This window comes from Triturus cristatus, chromosome 8, assembly GCF_964204655.1.
Source record: "Triturus cristatus chromosome 8, aTriCri1.1, whole genome shotgun sequence".
NCBI classification, from domain to species: Eukaryota; Metazoa; Chordata; class Amphibia; order Caudata; family Salamandridae; genus Triturus; species Triturus cristatus.
The window spans coordinates 100572981-100600694 of NC_140591.1; the positions used below are offsets into that span (position 1 = coordinate 100572981).

At 50.7% G+C, this 27714-nt stretch overlaps 1 protein-coding gene across 1 annotated transcript in view; it reads right to left on the bottom strand.

The window, feature by feature from the left end:
• ILDR1 (immunoglobulin like domain containing receptor 1) overlaps nucleotides 1–27714 on the bottom strand; it is a 223661-nt gene that overhangs the window by 53960 nt on the left and 141987 nt on the right. The window contains exon 3 of the mRNA XM_085621101.1: nucleotides 11117–11266. Within this exon, the coding sequence (XP_085477227.1) occupies nucleotides 11117–11266 (150 nt within the window). The remainder of the gene's footprint in view (nucleotides 1–11116; nucleotides 11267–27714) is intronic.

The window sequence follows — 27714 nt, forward strand, 5'->3', positions numbered from 1 at the left end:
CATGTCCATGAGGGTGCTCTGGACATCCCCGGAGAAATTTGTGGATCTCAGCCAGGCGTGGCGACGAATCGCCACCGTCGTCGCAATTGCCCTACCCAGCGAGTCCGTGGTGTCAAGCCCACATCGAATCGAGTACTGGGCTGCATCTCGCCCCTCAGCAAGAGCCTGCGCGAGCTGTGACCGGGCCTCCTCCGGACACTGGGGCAGCACGTCCGCCACCGTATCCCACAAGGAGTGGGTTTAACGGTCCAAAAGGCACGCAGTGTTGATAGACCGCAACCCCAAACTAAGGGAGGAAAATAGCTTCTTCCCAAACTGGTCCAACCTTTTGGATTCCCGATCCGGAGGAGCGGACGGGAAGGCGGTCTGGGGTGTAGAGGCCTGGATAACCAGGCTCTCAGGGGTGGGGTGCACCGACAGAAAGCTGGGGTCACCTGGTGCAGGACGGTGGCGCCGGGCCACGTTCCGGTCCACAGGAGTGACTGTGGAGGGCTTGGACCAGGTGCCCAGCAGAACGTCAGTCATGCTTCATTGAACTGCAGTAGAGGCTCCGAAGAGCTTATTGGCGGTTGAAGCACTTCAGTGAGGAGGTTAGTCCTCACGGCCACTGCAGGGAGCTCCAGATGAAGGGTTTCGGCAGCCTAGCGCAGCACCACAGAATAGGTAGCACCCTCCTCCGTAGCCACGGTGGGAGGAAAGATGAAGCCAGTGTCAGGGGAGGTGTCGAGACCACTGGCATCCCCCAGCTCTTCTGCCCAGTCCTGATCAAACTGGCACTGCTGTGCCAGAGGGTCCTCAGACCCCTCCCAGTCGTCTCTGTCATCCGACTCCTGGTAGACAGGCTGAAAGGTCGGAGCCGGGCGGTAGATGAATTGCTCATCCATCGGCGCCGGGCGGCGCCGCTCCAACGCCGGACCCGGACCGGGGCTGATCCTGGGGACGACGTCGTCCGAAGACGGCGCCGGGGGCGGCACCAAAGGGGTCGGCGTCAACCGGGATCCAGGCCTGGATCCCACGGGGGCCTGTGGCGTCGGGACCGAAGTCGACGACGGCGCCGGAGCCGCCGGCTCGCTAGGCCTCCCAGTTGGACCTGCGGGGCCCGTAGGCGCGCCGGCGGGCCTCGACGGCAGAGCGAGACTCCTCATGGCCACGAGGAAGTCCTGGGTCTCGCCCGGAGTCGCATTAGGCCCAGGGACCGGAGGGTATGGGGCCGGATGCGACTCCTGCGGCTCAGATGGAGCCGCGCGGTTGGTGCCACCCGAACCCTCAGCCGAGTCGCGCGAACGGTGAGGGGAGTCCGAAGAGCGATGTCGCCTCTTTGACTTTTTCTTACTGTGCCTCGACTTACCTGAATGCGAGGACTTCGAACCGGACGAGCAGTGATGGCTGTGGCTCCGCGACCGGTCCCTCGACCGGGACCGTGAACGGCGCAGAGCCGACTGCCGGATCTCAAGGAGCTTGCGGGACCGCTCCCGCCTAGCCTTCGAGGTCAAGGCCCGGCAGTCGGGGCACAACTCGGCATCATGGTCGGCCCCAAGGCAGTTGAGACACCGACAGTGGTGATCCATAACCGACATCAGTCGGTGACAGGCGTCGCACGGCTTGAAACCAGGCATCCCTACCGGCACCAGGAGTCGAGGACGACTCGAAAGAGGAACCAAAAAAGTTCAAAAAGTTTAGTCAAAAAGTGACTTAAGGGTATGCTCTTCTTGGATCTGCGCTTACTGGCGCGGAAATAGAAGAACTGACGTCAGGGCGCGAGGGCGGCGTCTAAGTACTCCGATGACGTCATCCCGGCGATCAAGACGCCGAAGACGGACGCGGAGCCCCATACGACGCCTAGCGACGCGCAAGGGTATTGCTGACTAAAAATCTTTCCGGATCCAGCCTGACGCCTGGGGACATTCTAAGGTAAGGAATCTAACTAACGTGTTTCTTTCAGATCCCACTCATACTGGATTCAGGCCCAACCACGGGACAGAGACCACCCTCATCACCGCTACAGATGACCTCTGACTGATCATGAACAGAGGGGACACCATTGCACTCGTCCTACTAGACCTATCTGCTGCCTTCAACATCGCCTTCCACCCCATCCTCATTCATCGCCTCCACGAAGCTGCCATACAAGGTCCCGCACTACGCTGGATCTGCTCCTTTCTAACAGACTGCACCCAGTCAGTCTGACTCAACAACAACAACAATACTGTTCCGAAGAGACAAATATGAGAGCCACAGACCCAGCTCAATGGAGATGCAATAAAACAGGAAGACAGTACTGTTGTAGGCTCTTCCTAGGGATGGTCAGGTGATGTCAGGTGGCACCTGTGAAATGCTCTTAAAGAGAACGGGTGGGATTCACTGAACATCACTTGCTGAAGGACCCACGGCAAGGAGGAGCCAACTTGGGCTGGGAATGTCCTGTGATCAGGGCTTTAAGTGGGCCGGGTCTGAGCACCGGCAGTTTTGAAAGGGGGCCTTGAAACGGGTCTCTTTCGGGCTCTGTGTTGTGCCCTGGCACAGGCGGTCCGTTTTTTCCCGGACTGCAGTGACATAAGGCACATCATGTGCGCGTGCTCACAATGCTCACTTCTCACTAGTGGAGAAGGTACGGCATGATGTCATGCCAGGTGAGCGTTGTAGGGGAAGGGACATCCTTTCGAGAAAGTCATTTTAACTCTGAATTTCCCTTCTCTTTTTGAGACTCGGGAGCAGCAACACTGTCCTGGTGTCACCAGGGCTCTAAGTGGAAGCTTTTTCAATACAATATACAACAAGCCATAGTTGCTGCTTATTTATCCAATGCAACTAACAACCATTGACAAAGCCAATAGTCCTGACTTGCTGTAGGTATGATGTTACTTGTATTATATCTAGATGCAATGACAAACAGCAAAATGCAAGTCGGGCGGCGCACTGTAATAAGCACAGATTTTTTAGTTTAGGTGTTTTTAAGCCACGCCCTTATTTACACTGGCCACGCCCCTTTGAGAGACCCCCCCCCCAGTTTTTTGATCCCACTTAAAGCCCTGCCTGTGATGATACTCGATGGTGTAATGTGTTATAATACAAATCTTGAAGAAGGAACTGTTGAGAGTCGTTCAATACAATAGTCCAACAAGCACCTCCTCCCTAGGCGTGACACTGGCCTCTAAGCTCCACAGGAAGGCGTCGGCGACCCGGCAGCGGTGACCTCAATACTGAAGATGAAGGCGATGACCCTTCAGAGCAAAGTCAATGCAATCCATGTGATTATCAGACCTACAGGCCCCTGTGAAGGTGCCACCCCAAAACTCGGCAAAAGTCCTAAACAAGGCCCGAAGAAGAGCAACATGTATGTCATGCTTTCCAAAAGTAAATCGCCAGAGAGCAGTGTCCAGGTCTTGAATGAACAGCTGTTAAAGCTCAACAAGAAATTGTTTTAAGAACCGGATCATCGAGAAAACCAACCAATCTAGCAATTTGGGGACAAACCCCTCTGAGCTGCTCACAGCACAGAAACATTGAAACCATGCAAGGCGTCAAAGAAGAGGAACTCAATAAACTGCAATAAAATTTCCTGAATAGAGAGAAATGAGGTTTGGTAGCCAAAAAGAATATATGTCGTTACTACGCATTCCGTTGCAACGCATGCCTTTACCACGCATGCGTTACAACGGAATGATTTTTCTACGATAGCCTTTACCTCGATTTTTCCTTTACCACGCTTTTTTTGGGGGTGGGGGGGGATACCCCCCCAAGCCCCCTTTTTTCTTTCCTTTTTCTCAAGTCTTCGCCGATACTAAAAAAGGACTGAAGCATTTTTTCAGATGAGGAAGAAGACGTTCCGTGAAGACGTTGCTTGCGTGGTAAAGACGGTCGTGAAGCAATACGCGTTGTAAAGACGTTTACGAGGTAAGTGTACCGTTGTAAACGTAACGCGTAGAAAAGCCTTCGTGGTAAAGGCTGTTTCCCATCCAAAAATCAGAACTGCCAGGTTAAATCTGACAGCATTAAAGGCCACGCCTCAATGACTGACTTCTCCGCTGCTGTCTACCAAATGAGTCCTTAAGGGAAAACAGGAGACGACCATCAGCTCCACAGCATGGGGGTGGGAGCACTGCAGCCATATAGCTGACCTCGAGTTAAAGGGCCTACTGGAAAGCAACTACTGGTAACAATACACCCTCCTTCCATTTGGTTGACGAGGCCTTAGCGAAATGCATATATACTCAGTGACGCTCGAACTACGGGTGCGGGTGGTGCAGCAGCACCCTAAAACGTGAAACAGCTCAGACTGAACAATGAAAGTGGCTATTCATGCAGCATATGTTGTGTTTTGAAAGACACCTGCCCATAGCGAGCCTATGTTACTGGCCACTCGAAAAGCAGCTCTGAGCGTACCAAAGCATTAGCCCATGGCTATGATCCTACTATTGGAACAAGCGCAAGGACTCCAGGAGCTATGGGATGCCACCGAAGAGGGCAGTCTCACCAGATCTACCAGTGCGGTGCAACCTCCAGACCTTAGACGACATTTTCGGGGCTGTTGTGCCACCAATATGATTTTATCCCACTGGAAATTCTCATATCGCCACAATACAGACATTTAGAAAGGGCACATAATCAGCCATCCTGCTTCTACAGCTGCACACACTGTGCAGAATATCCTGGAAGAGACTATGGCTGATCCGTAGCTAAACTGTTTCTGTGCTGAGGTCTTAGACAGCAGAGACCATCCCCTTGCGGGTGTGAAAGCACTGAACCAGAAACAGTAGAATGATATAGAAAGAAACAACGTAGGTGTAAATACGCAAGCGTCAAGTCCAAAAATCAGGAGATAACATAAAGGGCCAAAAGTTACTCCACAATACTGGAGTAAAGGGTTTGAGTACTGTCTATCTGAATTCTGAAGGCGCATCGAGGCCTCCTTACTTGCCCAATTTTGAGAGGTCAGTGTGAATGAGGCAGAGAAGGCTTTGAAGACGCGCCTAAAGGGGAGGGTTGGTTGGGCATCGATGCGCTTTGCAAGGTTGTCCAAGAGACTGGGCACGGCTGGGTGGAGAAAGGTTTATTTCCACTGCTCACTAATCTGGGTGAATGTGTGTTGATTCGTGGCAGGCGGTCAGTCGCGGGTTGGTATGAGCGATGGACACGGCTTAGATTCTTCCACTGCAGACCGAGCTGGAGTCAAGGGAGGATTCACTAAATCCAGGCCGTTGGGCATCTTTACTCGAGGCCGGTCAGCCTCAGACAAGAGAAACGCGACAATTCTCACACTGAGATTACTGTGAAACCACACATCGTATGACGAAAAGATTTCAAGATCAATTCAGCCAAACCTATGTTCTCGAATGTCTGCACTTCAAAGACTTGTGGGTGTTACTTTCATTCAGAGCTAAAGGCAGGTTCAGTAAACACCAGGGTGCAGGTCGAGGAGTCACATGCCAAGCATACCCTGGGTGTGGGTCCAGCACCCTCTGGGTGTGGGTCCAGCGCCCTCTGGGTGCTGGGTCCAGCCCCTCTCTGGGTGTGGGTCCAGCCCCTCTCTGAGTGTGGGTCCAGCGCCTCTCTGGGACCCGTGGGTCCAGCGCCTCTCTGGGACCCGTGGGTCCAGCCCCTCTCTGGGACCCGTGGGTCCAGCCCCTCTCTGGGACCCGTGGGTCCAGCCCCTCTCTGGGACCCGTGGGTCCAGCCCCTCTCTGGGACCCGTGGGTCCAGCCCCTCTCTGGGACCCGTGGGTCCAGCCCCTCTCTGGGACCCGTGGGTCCAGCCCCTCTCTGGGACCCGTGGGTCCAGCCCCTCTCTGGGACCCGTGGGTCCAGCCCCTCTCTGGGACCCGTGGGTCCAGCCCCTCTCTGGGACCCGTGGGTCCAGCCCCTCTCTGGGACCCGTGGGTCCAGCCCCTCTCTGGGACCCGTGGGTCCAGCCCCTCTCTGGGACCCGTGGGTCCAGCGCCTCTCTGGGACCCGTGGGTCCAGCGCCTCTCTGGGACCTGTGGGTCCAGCGCCTCTCTGGGACCTGTGGGTCCAGCGCCTCTCTGGGACCTGTGGGTCCAGCGCCTCTCTGGGACCTGTGGGTCCAGCGCCCTCTGGGAGAAGTGGGTCCAGCGCCCTCTGGGACCTGTGGGTCCAGCGCCCTCTGGGACCTGTGGGTCCAGCGCCCTCTGGGACCTGTGGGTCCAGCGCCCTCTGGGAGATGTGGGTCCAGCACCCTCTGGGAGATGTGGGTCCAGCACCCTCTGGGAGATGTGGGTCTAGCGCCCTCTGGGAGATGTGGGTCCAGCGCCCTCTGGGAGATGTGGGTCCAGCGCCCTCTGGGAGATGTGGGTCCAGCGCCCTCTGGGAGATGTGGGTCCAGCGCCCTCTGGGAGATGTGGGTCCAGCGCCCTCTGGGAGATGTGGGTCCAGCGCCCTCTGGGAGATGTGGGTCCAGCGCCCTCTGGGTGTGGGTCCAGCGCCCTCTGGGTGTGGGTCCAGCGCCCCCTGGGTGTGGGTCCAGCGCCCTCTACCAAACTCAGAGGGGGTGGGGGGGGCTGCATGCAGAGGATCCCTCCAATGGAAGATACAGGTGAGGTACCAACTGAGCCAGGGTCTGCCTTTGCTCTTATTCCTTCAAGCTTGGTTACAATGACTGAGTCAAGGCTCCTAGACAGGTTCCTCGCTGCGTCACTGCTCCGTGCAATCCAGGCTGAACCCTTGGACAGTTCTCTTCTCACCGAGGAGTCCAACTCCTCGTCTTCCAGGTAGGTCACGGAATCGTTGGTGGTTCCTTCAGGTTTACACGGTGGGTCCTAGACTCAAGAGTGATAAAGCATTGGAACTGGGGTGACCGTGGCTCTCGCTGGAGTTCTACAAAACCTTTTAAAGTCAAGACAAGCAGAGTGGACTTGGGGAACTGGTGAGATGACAGCGCCCCTACTGAAGAATTGTCTTCAAATGCAGACTCACCAGCCAACCAAAGTAAGCGACCATTTTTACAGTACCCTTCGTGACTTTCTGCGTGGCAGAGAGGAAGGAAAACAGACAACCAGTGGAATGAGAATGGCAAAGCCCAACCCAAACATCCTTCACACAATGTTGTTTCCAGAATGAACAGGGCTCAACTCTGTACAAAGCCAGGGTATTTGCACAAGTGTTGATGCTGGGCAGAACAGACCTGGAGCGATGTGGTCTACGCCTTCTTGCCACGCAGTAGCATGGAGTGATGCTTGTCCAGGCATGGGGGACACCAGCAGATCCTCAGCCTGCATGTGACATGTCCTTGAGATGCTGTGACCACTGATTCCATAGGGCAGTCATATTCCATGCTGTAGAGGGACCCCCATACATTACATGCAATATATACACAAACACACACACACAGTGGCACAAGACAGAACCCTGTTACGGGAGACCAAGTGGCGTGTGCCAGTTGGCACATATCCTTGAGAGTGCAACCGCACCTTCTGTGGCCTTCCCACACAGCAGCAGCCACGGTGCAATATGGATCATGCCAGGGTACACTTTGGGTATACCCACAGTCCAGCTGAATTCGATACTCTGCGCGGGCTTGAGTAGGTCAGACTACAATGACCAAGAATTTGGGAAAAAGCAGGATGGATCAACTGTCACAGAGGGAAGGCATTTATTCTCACATTTCATGGTTCTAGGATCTTTGCAATGTATGGAGTCCTTTTATTGATTCTCTTCGTAAAGATACCTGCAACAGGCAACTGCAGAAATTACAACAGAAAGGACAAGTGTGAGGTCATGTTGGGAGGAGATGCGGTGCTGGATGCAGAACATTCAACACACGTGTTTTAGCCGGTGAAGGGAGCGGTCAGCAACCCCTTTGGGTCAGGAGGGTAGGAAAGGCCACCCAGGCTGCAAGCTTCTCCAACTGTCTGACGGTGGAGAGGGCATTCCCAAAAAGCCAGGACATGAGGCGCCCCGTAGCAGGAGTTCTGGTTTCTGGTTGTGACAAGGCCGGCTACTTTCCATCCAGTCTTGGCCCTCAGATCCATGTTTCAGCACGAGGGGAGTTATGGTGTCACCTGCGTACACAAGGCGTCAGATGTTGTGGTTTTCAGGACACTCACTGGTGTGGCGAACTAGATCCTAAACAGGTCTGGAAAGAGAACTTAGAAAATAGATCCAGAAAAAGAAACAAATTAATTAAAGAACTGGAGAAGGAAGCAGGGGGAAAACATCAATACTCTTACAACTAAGGCTCACAGTTTTCCTTTTTTTTTTTTTACACATTTTACATACAAATACAAACTGAAAATCAGTTTTCTGTATTTATCTTTAAAAAAAATACAGAAATTAGGTCTACATTTGTGGGTTTCACCATGGTGTCATTCATGACGTTTAGGACAACACTTCAGTGTGGTTGAGTGTGGTTCTCTTTCTGAATAAGTCACCACAACTAAATGCTAAACTACACCCGAGCAAATGGGTCGGCTGGAATATTTGGTCAGAGAAAGCACCACCATGTTTCCAAAGCAAACTTGGTTTGAGGGCGGGTCACACGGATTAAGATAAGTAAACTTAGTATTATCGGACACTCCGTCTATGGTCTGACACTTAACTATCTTACAAATCACTTCCAGTCTGGAAAAACTCCCAATTCGGACCACATAACAGAATTCTAGATTGTCCAGGAACACTTCTTTCGAATCTAGTGCCTAATGCACATTATAGCGCTTAGTAGGTTCAAGAGTCAGCCAAGAAAGAAGAAGAAATGCACCAGTCGACTCGATGCCCTGAGTATATCTCGTTCACCTCCGATCTCTGCAAACACCTACCCTATTTATCATCCAAAATGTTATCTATCTACCGGGCTATGCATGATCACAGCCATGCATTATTTTGTTTGATGACCCAGAGAAGTTATGTTTATTTATGACATGTTGTGAAATAAAATAAATGTGAATAGTAATATTCCACAGATTTTTTTAAAGATGAGTTTATCTAACAATGCCTAAAGAGCTCAAATGTGTAAAAAAGAAAGAAAAAAAAGGAAAACTGCGAGCCTTAGTTGTAAGAGTATTGATGTTTTCCCCCTACTTCCTTCTCCAGATCTTTAATTAATTTGTTTCTTTTTCTGGATCTATTTTCTAAGTTCTCTTTCCAGACCTTTAAAACCTAAAGAGTTTTACACAGTGCACGTACTAGTAATACAGTGCTACGGCTTCCTGGAGATGGGACTACTGTAATGTAAAGCGCTTAGAATGTAACATCCTGCAGATCTCAAATTGGGATGAGTCTATTTATCTGTAAAATAAATAATCAAATATGCTACTTGCAACAACATTTTATTCCAGCCCACAAACAAAAATATGGATAAATACTAAACCAGCATTGTCAAAGCCAGTAGGGCTTGCCTGTTGGGATTTAAGTTTTATTAATGCAGCTGTCCTTTTGTCATCATTTTTGAATGCTGTTATTATGGGGAGGAAAAGTTGAGCTCTTCTTAATCTAAAATGATGACTCTGGCTCAAATCAGAAAATATTTTTGGGCCTCAAAAAGAACACAAGTCAACAGTAGTCCCTGGCATTGAAGGCAACTATTTGTGTGCAGATGGACTCCCTGTGAAAGGGCACATGGTTAGGCAATATTGCAGTGGGTGGGGCAAAAAAAGTGATGACCGAACTCACCAATGAATGAAGAGAGCTGGCTGAAAAAGCATATAGGTAAATAGACTAGAAGTATAAATATATTAAAATCAAAAGGTCTGGGCTAAAGCCAGACCAAAAAATTAAATATAGTTCAATACACGTGGAAACGTAAAAAAATACATACAATACAACTAGAAATCCAATTTATAACTAAGGGCCTGATTATGACTTGGCAGTGTGACAGTGCGCCACCATGCCAGCGCCCTGCTGCCACACCGCCAAAGCAATACTAACACCGCCCTGCAGATTAGGAGTTTTCTCCTGGTCTGGCGGGCAGTGCTTTGCCAGTCCTATGCGGTGAGCGTTGATTTGGCATTCTCTGCGGTGCCTTTCTAAGTTCCTGCACGGCATGGACTGTTTGATCTTGGACTGTTAAGGAACACCACATGCCCTCTGCATGTATCCCCATGGCCCTGAGACACCAGGGGGCCTGTAGGGCCTCCTTAGTTTCCTCACTATCACAGTTTTCATGGCGGTGAGAAAACTCATAATATGCTTGGCAGTGTGGCATTGCAAACACAAAGGAGATGATGGACGGAGCGCTGAAACTTTTCAGACACTCACCCAGAGTCACAGATCTGGGTTGAATTTATCATTGTTCTTTAGCTCACTTCGTCACCCCAGTTCAGACCAAGCTATATGCAAATCAGTCTTGACCCTGTGCCTCATGGGCACAGTCCAGCCCGACTTGCCAAGCCAGGTCTTCCCTGGACCGGAAACAAGCATCCTGGGACCGGTTTCGGGGTAACACCCCACATCAGCAGGCTAGCTTGTAACCAGTGGCAAAGTGAGCAAGGGACCCACGTCTGGGTATACCCTGCCAACCTGGGGCGAACAAAGCAAACACAAAAGAGATGATGGACGGAGCGCTGAAACTTTTCAGACACTCACCCTCAGTCACAGATCTGGTTTGAATCCATCATAGTGCGGCATCGGCACCGCCGGCATATTGCGGGCTTCTGGAGGCTGCAAGACCGCCAGGGATCAAAGATACCTGGTGACAGCGATGGCCCCACGGCGGTCCAACCGCCCAACTTTCAATAGGGCGGTCGGACCGCCAGTGCCCGCACTGCCACCGTGGCTACAGCAGTCATCATAATCAGTCCCATAGTCTTCTGCAGTGTCAGAAATGTTAGTAGCAAATGGTGATCAAATACCCAGCTATCTTTGGGATCGTGCTAGTAGTTTTTCACTTCTGGAGAGTGGAACTTTGAAATGCCCCACTGTACAAATTACTTGCTTTCCTTTCTTTCGAGACATAAGAAACGCTGCAGGAACCAGATCATAAGAAAATCAATTAGAAAGTGAATTAATGCGTTTTCATAGCACCCTGTACTATATTTTGGTTTTTAGGTGCAGTACCAGTACTTTTCATGGATATCCTAAACAGCCATTGTAGTGCATACTATTTTCTGTATCACCCACACTGGTGGAGTAGCCATGGAGTTTGCTTCCATGACGTAACCTCTACTTACGGTCACGCAAGGTGATCTTGCGCTGGCGGTAGTCTGCCCCCAGCATTGGTTCGTTCTGTCCACGCCTCTGAATAATGGTTCGCACAACTCTCTGGTTGTCATTGCAGTCGTTCGTTGGGTCTTGTCCAAGGCTGGACGCCGCCTGGTAAGCTGCAAGCAAAAATACATTAATTTTAAAAAGCATTATTCATCACAGGGTTGGACAATACCAGTCTTAATTTTGTTTAAACATACAATGTAAGTGGGTGTTTCTTATCTAAAAAATGTTAAGAACTTTAGGAGAAAAGAAGGAGATATACAATAGAAAGCTAATGCTCTGATAAGAAATTCATGTTTTAGGCCAGAAGTGGTGATAAGTGCCTTACAGTGCTTAAGTTGTAAAAAAAGAAATAAATAAGTGCCAGGGACCTTGCCATGGGACCACTGCGGCTGCACCACCCATTGCCCTCGTCAGCGCTGCCAGTGTCAGTACCAACACAACTACTAACCATCACAATCCTACAAGTGTGAGAATTAAGACGTTAAATATACATTAAAAACGACTAATACCTGATGCCCAAGCTATTCTTATAGCTTTGGGTGACAATCAATCATAGCATTTCTAGAGCGCACTACTCAGGCGCTTGAAAAGAGGGCGGGGGGGCGGGGGGAGTGCTGCTACTGATCGAACAGCCAGGTCTTGAGAAGTCTTCTGAAGGTCAGAAGGTCTTGGGTCTGTCGCAGGTGGGTAGGGAGGGTGTTCCATGTCTTGGTGGCGAGGTGGGAGAATGATCTGCCGCCGGTGGTCTTTCGGTGGATACGTGGGACGGTGACGAGGTCAGCGGAGCGAAGCTGGCGGTTCAGGGTGTAGAAGGTGAGGCGGTGGTTGAGGTATGCTGGTCCGGTCTTGTGGAGTGCTTTGTGTGAGCGTGGGTGAGGAGCTTGAAGGTGATCCTCTTGTTGACAGGGAGCCAGTGCAGGTCTCTCAGGTGGGCAGTGATGTGGCTGTGGATGTCGAGGCAGAGGCGTGCAGAGGCGTTCTGTATGCGTTGCAGTGTTTTCTGGAGTTTGCCCATGGTTCCCGCGTAGAGGGCGTTGCTGTAGTCCAGCCTGCTGCTGACGAGGGCTTGGGTGACCGTCCTGGTTCCGGTGGGGATCCATGTGTAGATCTTGCGGAGCATGCGGAGGGTGTTGAAGCAGGAGGAGGAGGAGACAGCGTTGACTTGCTGGGTCATAGATAGTGTTGAGTCCAGGATGAACCCCAGGATGCGTGCGTGGTTGGTGGGTTTTGGTGCAGCTCCCAGCGTGGCCAGCCACCAGGAGTCGTCCCAGGCGGAGGAGGTGGAGCCGAGCAAGAGGTATTAATGATTTTAATGTATATTGAATTATTTAACAATAGTGGTTGTGCTACTAAAAAATTAGGCAAACAGCGCCACCATGTGGCAGGCAGTCATGTGTGCCGGTGTTGACAATAGAGTGCTGGTGACTAGCACTGGAAACCATCGGCTCAAATTAAGCACTGCTTCCAGTGTATGCCTGCAAGGGTCAGATCCATGATGGACTATGAGCATGTCTCCCAATTAAATTTATTGTATACAAATTTACCCTGGAGGACTGGCATTCATCAATCCCGTTGAAACCACATTGCACACCTTGGTTTTAATGTGTAAAACTCGTTGCAAAGAATGTGGAAACATCACCAGTATATTAGCAAAATAATTCCCCCAACTGCCTTTTTAAGTATCATGCACGTATTACTGCTTTAGGGGAGCAGGCATTTACAAGCCATACTCTTCTCTTATCAGTGAGTTGTAAGGCACGTTTAGCTATGTTGGACGGGAAAGCAAAGAAAATGTAGATTGTAATGTGAGCGAATGAGGCAATCCAGGTAGCGGCTACCCGGGAGTAAATCAGACCTGCTTCCTGCCGGGACGCCTCCTCGCACACCACAATCATCCTTGAGGAAGACCAGTGGCAGCAGGGTGAATGGTGAAATTAAAACAAGAGGGTATTTTAATAAAAGTTACCCAAAGAAGGAGCAAAACCAAAGAACCCAGCGAAAGGCAGGGGGTTATGTGAGGAAGGAAGCCTGCATGCATACATAACCGGTATTGGCAAAGCCAACAGGCCTCGCCTATGCGAGACCGGTTGGCTTTGGCAATGAGTTTTAGCCATTATGCACAACAGTGCAGCTGATGTTCATCTTGGCTCAAAGTTAGTGGGGTGGGGTGGAATGGGGTAAAATGGAGGGGGGTGGATTGGAGTGCAGGTGTAGTGGGGTAGATTGGAGTGGGGGAGTTGGGTAGATTAGTGTGGTAGATTGAAGTAGGGTTGATTGAATTGGGGTGGGGTACATTGGGGTGGGGTGTGGTGGACTGCAGTGCAATAGATTGGAGTGGGGTTGATCGGGGTGGAGGGGAGTGGGGTAGACTGGGGTACAGTGGAATGGGATACACTGGGGTAGATTGGAGTGGAGTGGGGTAGATTGGAGAGAGTGCAGTAGGGTGGATTGGGGTAGACTGGAGTGGAGTAGGGTAGACTGGAGTGGAGTAGGGTAGACTGGAGTGGAGTTGGGTAGGTTATAGTAGGGTAGAATGAAAAAGAGTGGGGTTGAATGGGGTATATTGGGGAGTGGGTAGACCGGTGTGGACTAAATTGGGATGGTGTGGGCTAGATTGGTATGGGGTAGAGTGAGGTAGATTGGGGTGAAGTGGAGTAGATTGGGTGGGGGTACAATAGGGTGGAGTGGGATAACATGGGGTGCAGTGGGACAAAATGGGGTGCTGTGGGACAGGGTGGAGTGGAGTTTGGGTAGATCAGGGTAGATTGGAATAGACTGGAGTGGGGTAGATTGAGTGGATTAGAGTGGAGCTGGATACAGTGGTGTGGTGTTGATTTGGATGGGGTAGATTGAAGTAAGGTAGTTTGTTGTGGGACGTGGGGTGGAGTGGGATGGAAATGGGAGGACTGGGGTGGAGTGGGTTAGATTGTAGCGGGATAGATCTGGGTAGAGAGAGGTAGATTGGAGTGGGCAAGTGAGGTAGATTGGGGTGAGGTGGAGTAGATTGGGGGGTACAATAGGGTGGAGTGGGACAAATTGGGGTGCAGTGGGACAAAATGGGGTGGAGTGGGACAGAATGGGGTGGAGTGGGACAAAATGGGGTGGAGTGTAGTTTGAGTAGATCAGGGTAGAGTGGAGTAGACTGGAGTGGGGTGGATTTAGTGGATTAGAGTGGAGCTGGATACAGTGTGGTGTAGATTGGGATGGGGTAGATTGAAGTAAGGTAGTTTGTTGTGGGGGGTGGGGTAGATTGGAGTGGGATGGAAATGGGAGGACTGGGGTGGAGTGGGTTAGATTGTAGTGGGATAGATCTGGGTGGCATGTGGTAGATTGGAGTGGAGTAGGGTGGGGTATACTGGGTAGCATGAAATGGAGTCTGGTTGATTGGGGCAAAGTGGAGTGGGTAGAGTGAGTGGATTGGAGTGGAGTTGGATGGATTGGGGTCGAGATTTGGAGTGGAGTGAGAGATTGTGGAAGAGTGTAGTAGGTTAGATTGGAGTGCAGTGCGGTGCGGTAGATGAGGGTGGAGTGGGGTAAACTGGGTGGATTACAGTAAGGTAGATTGGAATCTAGTGTGGTAGAATGGAGTGGGGTAGTTTGGAGCGGAGTGTGGTAGAGTGGAGTGGGTCGGATTTGAGTGGGGTACAGTGGGGTGAGGTAGATTACAGTGGGGTGAGTTGGGTATATTGACAGAGTAAAGTAGGCAGGAGTAGAGTAGATAGGGGTAGATTAGAGTGGAGTAGATAGGTGAGGGGTAGATTAGAGTGGATGGAGTGGGTTAGATTTGAGTGGAGTGTAGTAGATTGCAGTGGGTAGATTGGAGGGAGTGGGGTAGTTTTGGAGTAGAGTTGTGAACTGCCAAGCCAGGTCTTCCCTGGACCTGAGCTTGTTTCCGGTCAAGGGACGACATGGCTTGGCAGTTGGGGCTGGACTGTTCCCATGAGGCACAGTGTCAGACTGATTTGCATATGGCCATGTCTGAACTGGGGTGGCGGAGTGAGCTAAAGAATGATGATGGATTAAACCCAGATCAGTTGACTGGGGGTGAGTGCTTGCAATGTTCAACACTCCGTCCATAATCCCCTTTGGTTTTGCTATATTCTGAAACATCAACACAGTATATATTTTGTTGTACTTTGCTAGAAAAAAAACATCCTTGTCTTGGAAACTCAGAAGGATTGTCACATAAATTCTCTCACGTTGAACTCTGAGAAAGAAAAGTAAACACCAAGTTCCCTTGGAAGAGAGAGCTTGACAATTGACCTCTGTCTTTGAATGCTCAGCAAATGTGACAAGATAAGAACAGGATTTAAAGACCTGTTTACAGAAGGTGAGTTTGTGGAAGAATACACTAAACACGTGTTGGACAATGGGGGGGGGGGGGACAAACTTAAGGTGGACAGACTACAGCAACTAAAGCCAGCAAATAGAAAGGCAGAAAATGGGAGTTACAAACCACAAATCCAATGGTAAGCAACAAGAGGGATGTATTCCTAGGCCAACTTTCTAAATCTCCCAAAGATGTCTTTAGCAAACCAGGCAGCTCCACTGTCTGGGAGGCTTTGACCTAAAAACTGGCCTAGGAAGCATTACACAGTGGCGCTCCTACGGAACATGGGCAGAATTTACAAGGGGAAACCATCCCCTTTGCAGTAGTAACAGGAACCAACGCCACTCACATTTATTTCAGCATTTTCCAAGTCCTTTGATAGCTTTATTTCGGTCAATGACCATAAAAGCACAGATAAAATATGTACATACAAGATAAAACATAAATAATTATGCATACAAGATAAAAAGTTATTAAACAGAAGTTATCAAAGATGAGATGATACACAGTTTTTGTACATCATTATTAAGAACAATCAGATTTTACAGTCAGTTAATCAGGGCAGACCTCCTACGCCACATACCATATAAGAAACGGGAAACAGTGAACACAATAGGTGGTGAAGTATCATAACGTAATATCCTGCATGCTTGCGCACATTGTTTTAGACCCAGATTTCTACACAGTGGCACAATCCAAGATCTACGTATTTCCTTATAGGCGGGACAAAAAAATAAAATATGGGCTAGGTCTTCTTTAGATTCGTTGCAACCAGGGCAAGCCCCCTCACCTCTCCCTGCCCATTTGCAGGTCAGTTCCCCAATTGGAAGGCAACCATACCTTAACTGGATATATAGCTTTTTTGCCATAGGGGGCTGGATCAAGTCTAAAAACTCCTCCCTACTGGGTGCCAATTTCACTTGTAAAAAGTCTATAGTCAACCTGCCCATGGACTGTGAACGGTATAACAGAGCTAGGTTGTGCTGTCTAAGTAGGGCTAGCAGTTCCACTTTCTGGACCGCTTTACAACTTTCCCCAGGGGTCTCCCATAATCGTGGCAGGCCTATCTGATATGCTACAGCTTTGATATGAGATAGCCAAGGTATATTTTTAGTCTTTAATTGGTCCCAAATTGCTGAAAATTCAGCTCTATAATCATCGAGCTCGGGCACTGTCCATAGCCTTCTCCAATACAGAAGGGGTCGACTCGATAAAAGTTCAGAGATGGGCTCTAGATCCAAGTCTAGTCTCAATTGTGTAAGCGGTGTGCTCTGGGGAAGCCCTAACAGGTTTCTAGTGAATGTATGTTCAACCTTAGAAAGGGTCGATACGCGAGTATGACCCCAGAGTTCTGCGCCGTATAAAGCGGCAGGTCTAGCTTGAACCCTGTACATTTCAAGAGCTGGCGAGACTGGCTTGAATTGTGTTTTCCTATGGAACTTGTTAATGCCACCCGCTATCTGTGTGAGCCTCAGGGCAGATTTGACTACCTGGGGGCCCCAGCTGAAATCTTCAGTCAGGGTAACACCCAGATAAACAAAAGTTCTAACCCTTTCTAGCGGGGTGCCATTCAAGAGTGGGCAGGGACGGGTGCGTTTTGGTGGACCGAAGATCATATACTTCGTCTTCTCTAGATTGATCTCAAGTCCCCTCGAAGCGCAGAATGTTACAAAACCGTCCAGAACCCTCTGGATGCCTGTTGATTTATTCATTTATTTCACCCTGTGCTATCTCAAGAGGGGTTGCCTAGTGCCGAAGCGGGTGTGTGATGGCTAAAAGAGACTGTTTACAGAAGATCTATGGAGTGTAGGCAGGAGGCTGTGGTCAGCCACTGCGGGTAAAGGTGGGCGGAGAGGTTACAGAACTGATCTGGACTGGGCAAGGCAATCCTTCTGCAATAGTTACATTTCTGATATTGAAGCCCCGGCCTCTATATCAGTAAATAATGCATCCTATGGACATTGGCATGCAGAGCAGCTCTCTCCAGCACCTCCGGGTAATCTATGCATTGCCAGGGTCAGCGCGCGCGTTTACATCCAGCAGCTCTGCGCACGCGGGCCTCGGCCCCGGGAGAAATCAGGCAGCGCGCGATGAAAGAGGCATCACTCGGCGAGGCGCGAGAGGGGGCAGCCGCTTCTGGAGCCGGGGTACTCTCCAGTCGATAGACTAAATGTTTCTAGTCAGAAGGAACTGCACGCGGTTCAAGTGAGTCACCGGTGCAGCCAGCAAATGCCCGAAGATCACAAGAAGCGTCGGGAGAGTAGCCGCGGCCCGGACGTGGCAAGGGCGAAAGTTAATCCCAAAGATTTCATCTGTGACTTGCCAGTCACAGCTGGGGTTATGTGTCTGAGCACTAGAGGGGGCAAGGAGCGTGTTACCTGCGTCGAAGCACAGGAACAGAACCCCCAGGTTAGGTACTGTGGTCTAAAGATCTGGGCGGGCCAGAAACAGAGCCCCCTGTTGTTTAAAGATCTGGTCAGACTCTCACATTAGCCTGGTCTGAGGTCGATGAAATGAGTACCATTGAGTTGGGTAACAAAAAACATCTGTTATTCAGAAACAAGATGCCCCATTGGGGGTGAACGTGAGCTTTACAAATACGCATGTTATTAGTAAAGCTCAGGAATCGAAACCCCAGTAGGTTAGGTACTGTTGTTTAAAGATCTGGTCAGACTCTCACACGCAGTAAAGTACAGAAAACGTGATGCAGGAAAAATAGACCCAAGATTTAGCCTCAGAGACTTGGAGTTAATGAATTATTTGAGATAATGTGTGCCACTTTTTCCCTATGCTGTAAATAGAGCGCAATGCTGAACAACCCAGAGGGCGCCACCACAGCAACGAACACCCGCTTGATCGGGCACCTTAAATACTTTAATATCAATTGGTGCCAACCACAAATCCACTTCCGGGAACCCTTTTGCATCGGAAAATACTTTGGGATCAGCTGGAGTCAAGGCCGGTCCCTGGCCAGTGTCTGGTAACTTCCCGGAACGAACATGGACTAGAGGCACCGGGCCAGTTCCGGCTGCAGGGTTGTCTGGTTTGTCCTGGGTGCTGCAGACTTGGCTCAGGCCAAACGAACTAACCAGACTTGAACCCTGGGCAGCAAAAAACAACGAGAAAGGAAAGATGGCTCAGAGCCCTCACACAAACCGTGTCACTTCTGCATGGCTACCACATTCCAGTGACCTTCAAGTGTGGGAATCGGCTTTGTTCAGAACTAGAATCAACTCCAGGAAAAGAGCTCAGAACTTCTGAGTTTGTGATCTTTCTCCATGGACTAACACGGTTCATTAGCCGCCATATTATAGCGCCTAACTGCATAAGCACTAGACGAATATTTGGGGGTCGTCTCACTGCCTCAGTAGGTGCTAGGACCGTTTTGCTGATTTTTGTTCACTTGTAAGTCTTAATTGCAATACATGTTTCTGCTGTAAATAAACTGACGGGACAACGATGCGTATAATTCGGGGTGGAAACCTTAAGTCAGAGCTGACGGCTGCCAATATTACCCGGGCAGAGTGGAGACCCAGCTAGGAATACAGGCACCCCAAGAGCCGTGCACAGGTACCCAGGCGGTACAGGCAGCTAGGCACCAGAGGGCTACTGAGGAAACACCGTCTGCCTCAGTATGCCGAGAAAGGGGCTAAAAAAGTGGCGGGCACTATAGGGGTGGCTTAGTGGGCGTAGGCGTGCCTGGAGTTTAGCATTCCTCATGCCATGCTAATGTTGGGTCTGGATGGGCCGCCATTTGCATATGGCTGGGTCGAAACTGAGGTGGCATGGTGAGCAAAAGAACGATGGATTTAACCCAGATCTCTTGATGGGAGTGAATGTATTATTTATTCAGCATTCCGTCCATCATTTGTTTACGTAGCACTTTTCACCCTAAGTGGGATGGGTATGCCCATACGTGGGTCCCTTGCTCACTCTGCCACTGGATTCAAGCTAGCCTGGCTGATGAAGGGTAATACCCAGAAACCGGTCCCAGGATGCTTGTTTCCGGTCCAGGAAGGACCTGGCTTGGCAGTTACGTCTGGACTGTTCCCATGAGGCACAGGGTCAAGACTGATCTGCATATGGCTGGGTCTAAACTGGGGTGACATGGTGAGCAAAAGAACAATGGATTTAACCCAGATCTCTTGACTGGGGGTGAATGTATGATTTATTCAGCATTCCGTTCATCATTTGTTTGCGTAATACTTTTCACCCTAAGTGGGATGGGTATGCCCAGACGTGGGACCCTTGCTCACTATAACCCATCACCTCGACCCATTATCCACAGTGTAACCCCTCTCTGTGACCTATTATCCACAGTGTAACCCCTCGTCTCGACGCATTATCCAGTGTAACCCCTTGCCCATTACCCACTGTGTAACCCCTTGCTCCATTACCCACTGTGTAACCCCTTGCCCCATTATCCAGTGTAACCCCCTCGCCCCATTACCCAGATTGTAACCCCTCACCCAATTACCTACTGTGTATCCTCTCGCTCCATTATCCAGAGTAACCCCTCGTCTCGACCCATTATCTAAAGTGTACCCCCTCGCCCTGCCCATTATCCATTGTGTAACCCCTCGCCCCATTATCCACAGTGTAACCCCATGTTTTCCTAATTAAACACTGTGTAAACCCCATGCATCGAGCAATTATCCACAGTGTAAACCCTCGCCTTGCCCCATTATCCAGAGTGTAACCCCTCGCTCCAGTATCCACAGTGTAACTCCTCGCCCCATTATTCACAGTGTAACCTTTCGCCTTGCCCCGTTTTCCATTGTTACCCCTAGCCTCGACCGATTATCAACAGTGTAACCCCTTGCCTTACCACATAATCCAGTGTAACCCTCACATTGCCCAATTATCCACAGTGCAGCCCCTCGCCTTGCCCCATTATCCATAGTGGAAACCCTCGAATTGACCCATTATCCATAGTGTAACCCCTCGCCCCATTATCCACAGTGTAACCCCCTCGCCCCATTATCAACAGTGTAACCCCTCGCCCCATTACCCACTGTGTAATCCCTCGCCCCATTACCCACTGTGTAATCCCGCGCCCCATTACCCACTGTGTAACCTCTCGCCGATTATCCAATGTTTGACCCATTATCCAGTGTAACCCCTCGTCCCAATATCCACAGAGTAACCCTGCCTCACCCCATTATGCACAGTGTAACCTTTCACCCAATTATCCAGTTTAAATCCTCACCCCATTATCCTCAGTGTAGCCCCTCACCTTGACCCATTATCCAGTAGAACCCCTCGCCTCGACCCATTATCCCGTGTAACCCCTTGCCTTGACCCATTATCCATAGTGTTAACCCTCGCCTCAGCCCATTATCCGCAGTGTAACCCCTTGCCTAATTATCCTAAGTATAACCCCTCGCCACGCCCCATTTTCCAAAGTGCAACCCTCAACTCGACCCATTACCCACAGTGCAACCCCTCGCCTCGACCCATTATCCACAGTGCAACCCCTCCCCTCAACCCATTATCCACAGTGCAACCCCTCGCCTCGACCCATTATCCACAGTGCAAACCCTCGCCTCGACCCATTATCCACAGTGCAAACCCTCGCCTCGACCCATTATCCACAGTGCAAACCCTTGCATCGGCCCATTATCCGCTGTGAAACCCCTCGCCCCCTTATCCACGGTGCAACCACTCACCTCGACCCATTATTCGCTGTGTAACCCCACGACTCACTATCCATAGTGCAACCCCTCATCTCACCCCATTATCCACAGTGTAACCCCCTCTCGCCCCATTACCCACAGTGTAACCTCTCACATAACCCCATTATCAACAGAGTAACCAGTCGCCCCATTAGCCACAGCGGAAACCCTTGCCCCATCATCCACAGTATAACCCAACATCTCCACCTTCTATCCACGGGGGACCCTTCTCCCCATTATCCACTATGTAGCCCCTTGCCTTACCCCATAATCCACAGTGTAACCCTCACATTGCCATTATCCACACTGTAACCCCTCGCCTCGACCCATTATCCACAGTGCAGCCCCTTGCCTTGCCCATTATCCATAGTGTAAACCCTCGCATTGACCCATTATCCTCTGTGTAAACCCTCGTCCCAATATCCACAGTGTAAATCCTCGCCCCATTATCCACAGTGTAACCATTCGCCTCGCCCCATTATCCACAGTGTAACCCATAGCCTCGCCCCATTTTCCACAAAGTAACCCATCACCCTTGCCCCATTATCCATAGTGTAAACCCTCACCTCGACCCATTATCCAGTGTAACCCCTCGCCTCGACCCATTATCCAGTGTAACCCCTCGCCTCGACCCATTATCCAGTGTAACGCCTCGCCCCATTATCCATAGTGTTAACCCTCACCGTCGCCCATTATCTGCAGTGTAACCCCTCGCCTCATTATCCAAAGTGTAACCCCTCGCCCCATTATACAAAGAGTAACTCCTCACCTTAACCCATTATCCACAGTGCAACCCCTCACCTCGACCCATTATCCACAGTGCAACCTCTCGCCTCATTATCCACAGTGAAGCCCCTCACCTCAACCCATTATTCACTGTGTAACTGCTTGCCTCAACACATTATTCAAAGTGTAACCCCTCGCCTCGACACATTATTCAGTGTAACCCCTCGCCTCGACTCACCCCATTATCCACAGTGTAACCGCCCTCACACCGATACCCACAGTGTAACTCCTCACCTCACCCCATTATCCACAGTGTCCCGTCGCCCCATTATCCACAGTGTAAACCCATGCCCCATTATCCACTGTTTAACCCCTCACCTCCACCCACTATCCACGGGGGACCCTTCTCCCCATTATAGGTGTAACCCCTTGCCTTACCCCATAATCCACAGTGTAACCCTCACATTGCCCAATTATCCAGTGTAACCCCTCGCATTGACCTATTATCCACAGTGCAGCCCCTTGCCTTGCCCATTATCCATAGTGTAAACCCTCGCATTGACCCATTATCCACAGTGTAACCCCTCACCCCCTTATCCACAGTGTAACCCGTCGCTTTACCCCATTATCCACAGTGTAACCCCTCGCCCCATTATCCACAGTGTAACCCCTCTCCCCATTAGCCACAGTGTAACCTCTCTCCCCATTATCCAGTGGAACACCTAGCTTCTCCCCATTATCCACAGTCTAACCCCCCTACCCATTATCCACTGTGTAACCCCTCGCCCCATTATCCAGTGTAACCCACTGGCTTTTCCCCATTATCCACTGTGTAACCCCTCGCATCGACCCATTATCCACAGTGTAAGCCCTCGCCCTATTAACCAGTTAACCCCTCGCCTCGATCCATAATCCACAGTGTAACCCCTCGCCCCAGTAGCCACAGTGTAACTCCTCGCCCCAGTATCCAGTCTAACCTCTTGCCTCAACCAATTATCCACAGTGAAGCCCCTCACCTCGACCCATTATCCAGTGTAACCCCTCGCCTCTACCCATTATCCAGTGTATCCCCTCGCCCCATTATCCATAGTGTTAACCCTCGCCTCGTCCCATTATCCGCAGTGTAACCCCTCTCCTCATTATCCAAAGTGTAACCCCTTGCCTCGCCCCATTATCCACATTGCAACCCTTCGCCTCGACCCATTATCCACAGTGCAACCCCTCGCCTAGACTCATTATCCATAGAATAAACCCTCGCATCGGCCCATTATCCGCAGTGTAACCCCCTCGCCCCATTATCCACGGTGCAACCCCTCACCTCGACCCATTTAGTGTAACCCCTCGCCTTGACTCACTATCCATTGTATAACCCCTAGTCTCACCCCATTATCCACAGTGTAACCCCCCCTCACCCCATTACCCATAGTGTAACTCCTCGCCCCATTATCCAGTGTAACCCCTCACCTCATCCCATTATCCACAGAGTAACCCGTCGCCCCATTATCCACAGTGGTAACACTACTCCCCATTATCCACTGTGTAACCCCTTGCTTTACCCCCTAATCCACAGTGTAACCCTCACATTCCGTCCATCATTTGTTTACGTAGCACTTTTCACCCTAAGTGGGATGGGTATGCCCATACGTGGGTCCCTTGCTCACTCTGCCACTGGATTCAAGCTAGCCTGGCTGATGAAGGGTAATACCCAGAAACCGGTCCCAGGATGCTTGTTTCCGGTCCAGGAAGGACCTGGCTTGGCAGTTACGTCTGGACTGTTCCCATGAGGCACAGGGTCAAGACTGATCTGCATATGGCTGGGTCTAAACTGGGGTGACATGGTGAGCAAAAGAACAATGGATTTAACCCAGATCTCTTGACTGGGGGTGAATGTATGATTTATTCAGCATTCCGTTCATCATTTGTTTGCGTAATACTTTTCACCCTAAGTGGGATGGGTATGCCCAGACGTGGGACCCTTGCTCACTATAACCCATCACCTCGACCCATTATCCACAGTGTAACCCCTCTCTGTGACCTATTATCCACAGTGTAACCCCTCGTCTCGACGCATTATCCAGTGTAACCCCTTGCCCATTACCCACTGTGTAACCCCTTGCTCCATTACCCACTGTGTAACCCCTTGCCCCATTATCCAGTGTAACCCCCTCGCCCCATTACCCAGATTGTAACCCCTCACCCAATTACCTACTGTGTATCCTCTCGCTCCATTATCCAGAGTAACCCCTCGTCTCGACCCATTATCTAAAGTGTACCCCCTCGCCCTGCCCATTATCCATTGTGTAACCCCTCGCCCCATTATCCACAGTGTAACCCCATGTTTTCCTAATTAAACACTGTGTAAACCCCATGCATCGAGCAATTATCCACAGTGTAAACCCTCGCCTTGCCCCATTATCCAGAGTGTAACCCCTCGCTCCAGTATCCACAGTGTAACTCCTCGCCCCATTATTCACAGTGTAACCTTTCGCCTTGCCCCGTTTTCCATTGTTACCCCTAGCCTCGACCGATTATCAACAGTGTAACCCCTTGCCTTACCACATAATCCAGTGTAACCCTCACATTGCCCAATTATCCACAGTGCAGCCCCTCGCCTTGCCCCATTATCCATAGTGGAAACCCTCGAATTGACCCATTATCCATAGTGTAACCCCTCGCCCCATTATCCACAGTGTAACCCCCTCGCCCCATTATCAACAGTGTAACCCCTCGCCCCATTACCCACTGTGTAATCCCTCGCCCCATTACCCACTGTGTAATCCCGCGCCCCATTACCCACTGTGTAACCTCTCGCCGATTATCCAATGTTTGACCCATTATCCAGTGTAACCCCTCGTCCCAATATCCACAGAGTAACCCTGCCTCACCCCATTATGCACAGTGTAACCTTTCACCCAATTATCCAGTTTAAATCCTCACCCCATTATCCTCAGTGTAGCCCCTCACCTTGACCCATTATCCAGTAGAACCCCTCGCCTCGACCCATTATCCCGTGTAACCCCTTGCCTTGACCCATTATCCATAGTGTTAACCCTCGCCTCAGCCCATTATCCGCAGTGTAACCCCTTGCCTAATTATCCTAAGTATAACCCCTCGCCACGCCCCATTTTCCAAAGTGCAACCCTCAACTCGACCCATTACCCACAGTGCAACCCCTCGCCTCGACCCATTATCCACAGTGCAACCCCTCCCCTCAACCCATTATCCACAGTGCAACCCCTCGCCTCGACCCATTATCCACAGTGCAAACCCTCGCCTCGACCCATTATCCACAGTGCAAACCCTCGCCTCGACCCATTATCCACAGTGCAAACCCTTGCATCGGACCATTATCCGCTGTGAAACCCCTCGCCCCCTTATCCACGGTGCAACCACTCACCTCGACCCATTATTCGCTGTGTAACCCCACGACTCACTATCCATAGTGCAACCCCTCATCTCACCCCATTATCCACAGTGTAACCCCCTCTCGCCCCATTACCCACAGTGTAACCTCTCACATAACCCCATTATCAACAGAGTAACCAGTCGCCCCATTAGCCACAGCGGAAACCCTTGCCCCATCATCCACAGTATAACCCAACATCTCCACCTTCTATCCACGGGGGACCCTTCTCCCCATTATCCACTATGTAGCCCCTTGCCTTACCCCATAATCCACAGTGTAACCCTCACATTGCCATTATCCACACTGTAACCCCTCGCCTCGACCCATTATCCACAGTGCAGCCCCTTGCCTTGCCCATTATCCATAGTGTAAACCCTCGCATTGACCCATTATCCTCTGTGTAAACCCTCGTCCCAATATCCACAGTGTAAATCCTCGCCCCATTATCCACAGTGTAACCATTCGCCTCGCCCCATTATCCACAGTGTAACCCATAGCCTCGCCCCATTTTCCACAAAGTAACCCATCACCCTTGCCCCATTATCCATAGTGTAAACCCTCACCTCGACCCATTATCCAGTGTAACCCCTCGCCTCGACCCATTATCCAGTGTAACCCCTCGCCTCGACCCATTATCCAGTGTAACGCCTCGCCCCATTATCCATAGTGTTAACCCTCACCGTCGCCCATTATCTGCAGTGTAACCCCTCGCCTCATTATCCAAAGTGTAACCCCTCGCCCCATTATACAAAGAGTAACTCCTCACCTTAACCCATTATCCACAGTGCAACCCCTCACCTCGACCCATTATCCACAGTGCAACCTCTCGCCTCATTATCCACAGTGAAGCCCCTCACCTCAACCCATTATTCACTGTGTAACTGCTTGCCTCAACACATTATTCAAAGTGTAACCCCTCGCCTCGACACATTATTCAGTGTAACCCCTCGCCTCGACTCACCCCATTATCCACAGTGTAACCGCCCTCACACCGATACCCACAGTGTAACTCCTCACCTCACCCCATTATCCACAGTGTCCCGTCGCCCCATTATCCACAGTGTAAACCCATGCCCCATTATCCACTGTTTAACCCCTCACCTCCACCCACTATCCACGGGGGACCCTTCTCCCCATTATAGGTGTAACCCCTTGCCTTACCCCATAATCCACAGTGTAACCCTCACATTGCCCAATTATCCAGTGTAACCCCTCGCATTGACCTATTATCCACAGTGCAGCCCCTTGCCTTGCCCATTATCCATAGTGTAAACCCTCGCATTGACCCATTATCCACAGTGTAACCCCTCACCCCCTTATCCACAGTGTAACCCGTCGCTTTACCCCATTATCCACAGTGTAACCCCTCGCCCCATTATCCACAGTGTAACCCCTCTCCCCATTAGCCACAGTGTAACCTCTCTCCCCATTATCCAGTGGAACACCTAGCTTCTCCCCATTATCCACAGTCTAACCCCCCTACCCATTATCCACTGTGTAACCCCTCGCCCCATTATCCAGTGTAACCCACTGGCTTTTCCCCATTATCCACTGTGTAACCCCTCGCATCGACCCATTATCCACAGTGTAAGCCCTCGCCCTATTAACCAGTTAACCCCTCGCCTCGATCCATAATCCACAGTGTAACCCCTCGCCCCAGTAGCCACAGTGTAACTCCTCGCCCCAGTATCCAGTCTAACCTCTTGCCTCAACCAATTATCCACAGTGAAGCCCCTCACCTCGACCCATTATCCAGTGTAACCCCTCGCCTCTACCCATTATCCAGTGTATCCCCTCGCCCCATTATCCATAGTGTTAACCCTCGCCTCGTCCCATTATCCGCAGTGTAACCCCTCTCCTCATTATCCAAAGTGTAACCCCTTGCCTCGCCCCATTATCCACATTGCAACCCTTCGCCTCGACCCATTATCCACAGTGCAACCCCTCGCCTAGACTCATTATCCATAGAATAAACCCTCGCATCGGCCCATTATCCGCAGTGTAACCCCCTCGCCCCATTATCCACGGTGCAACCCCTCACCTCGACCCATTTAGTGTAACCCCTCGCCTTGACTCACTATCCATTGTATAACCCCTAGTCTCACCCCATTATCCACAGTGTAACCCCCCTCACCCCATTACCCATAGTGTAACTCCTCGCCCCATTATCCAGTGTAACCCCTCACCTCATCCCATTATCCACAGAGTAACCCGTCGCCCCATTATCCACAGTGGTAACACTACTCCCCATTATCCACTGTGTAACCCCTTGCTTTACCCCCTAATCCACAGTGTAACCCTCACATTGCCTCATTATCCACAGTGGAACCCCATGCCTTGCCCCATTATCCATAGTGTAAACCCTTGCATTGCCCCATTGTCCACAGTGCAACCACTCACCCCAGTATCCAGTGTAACCAC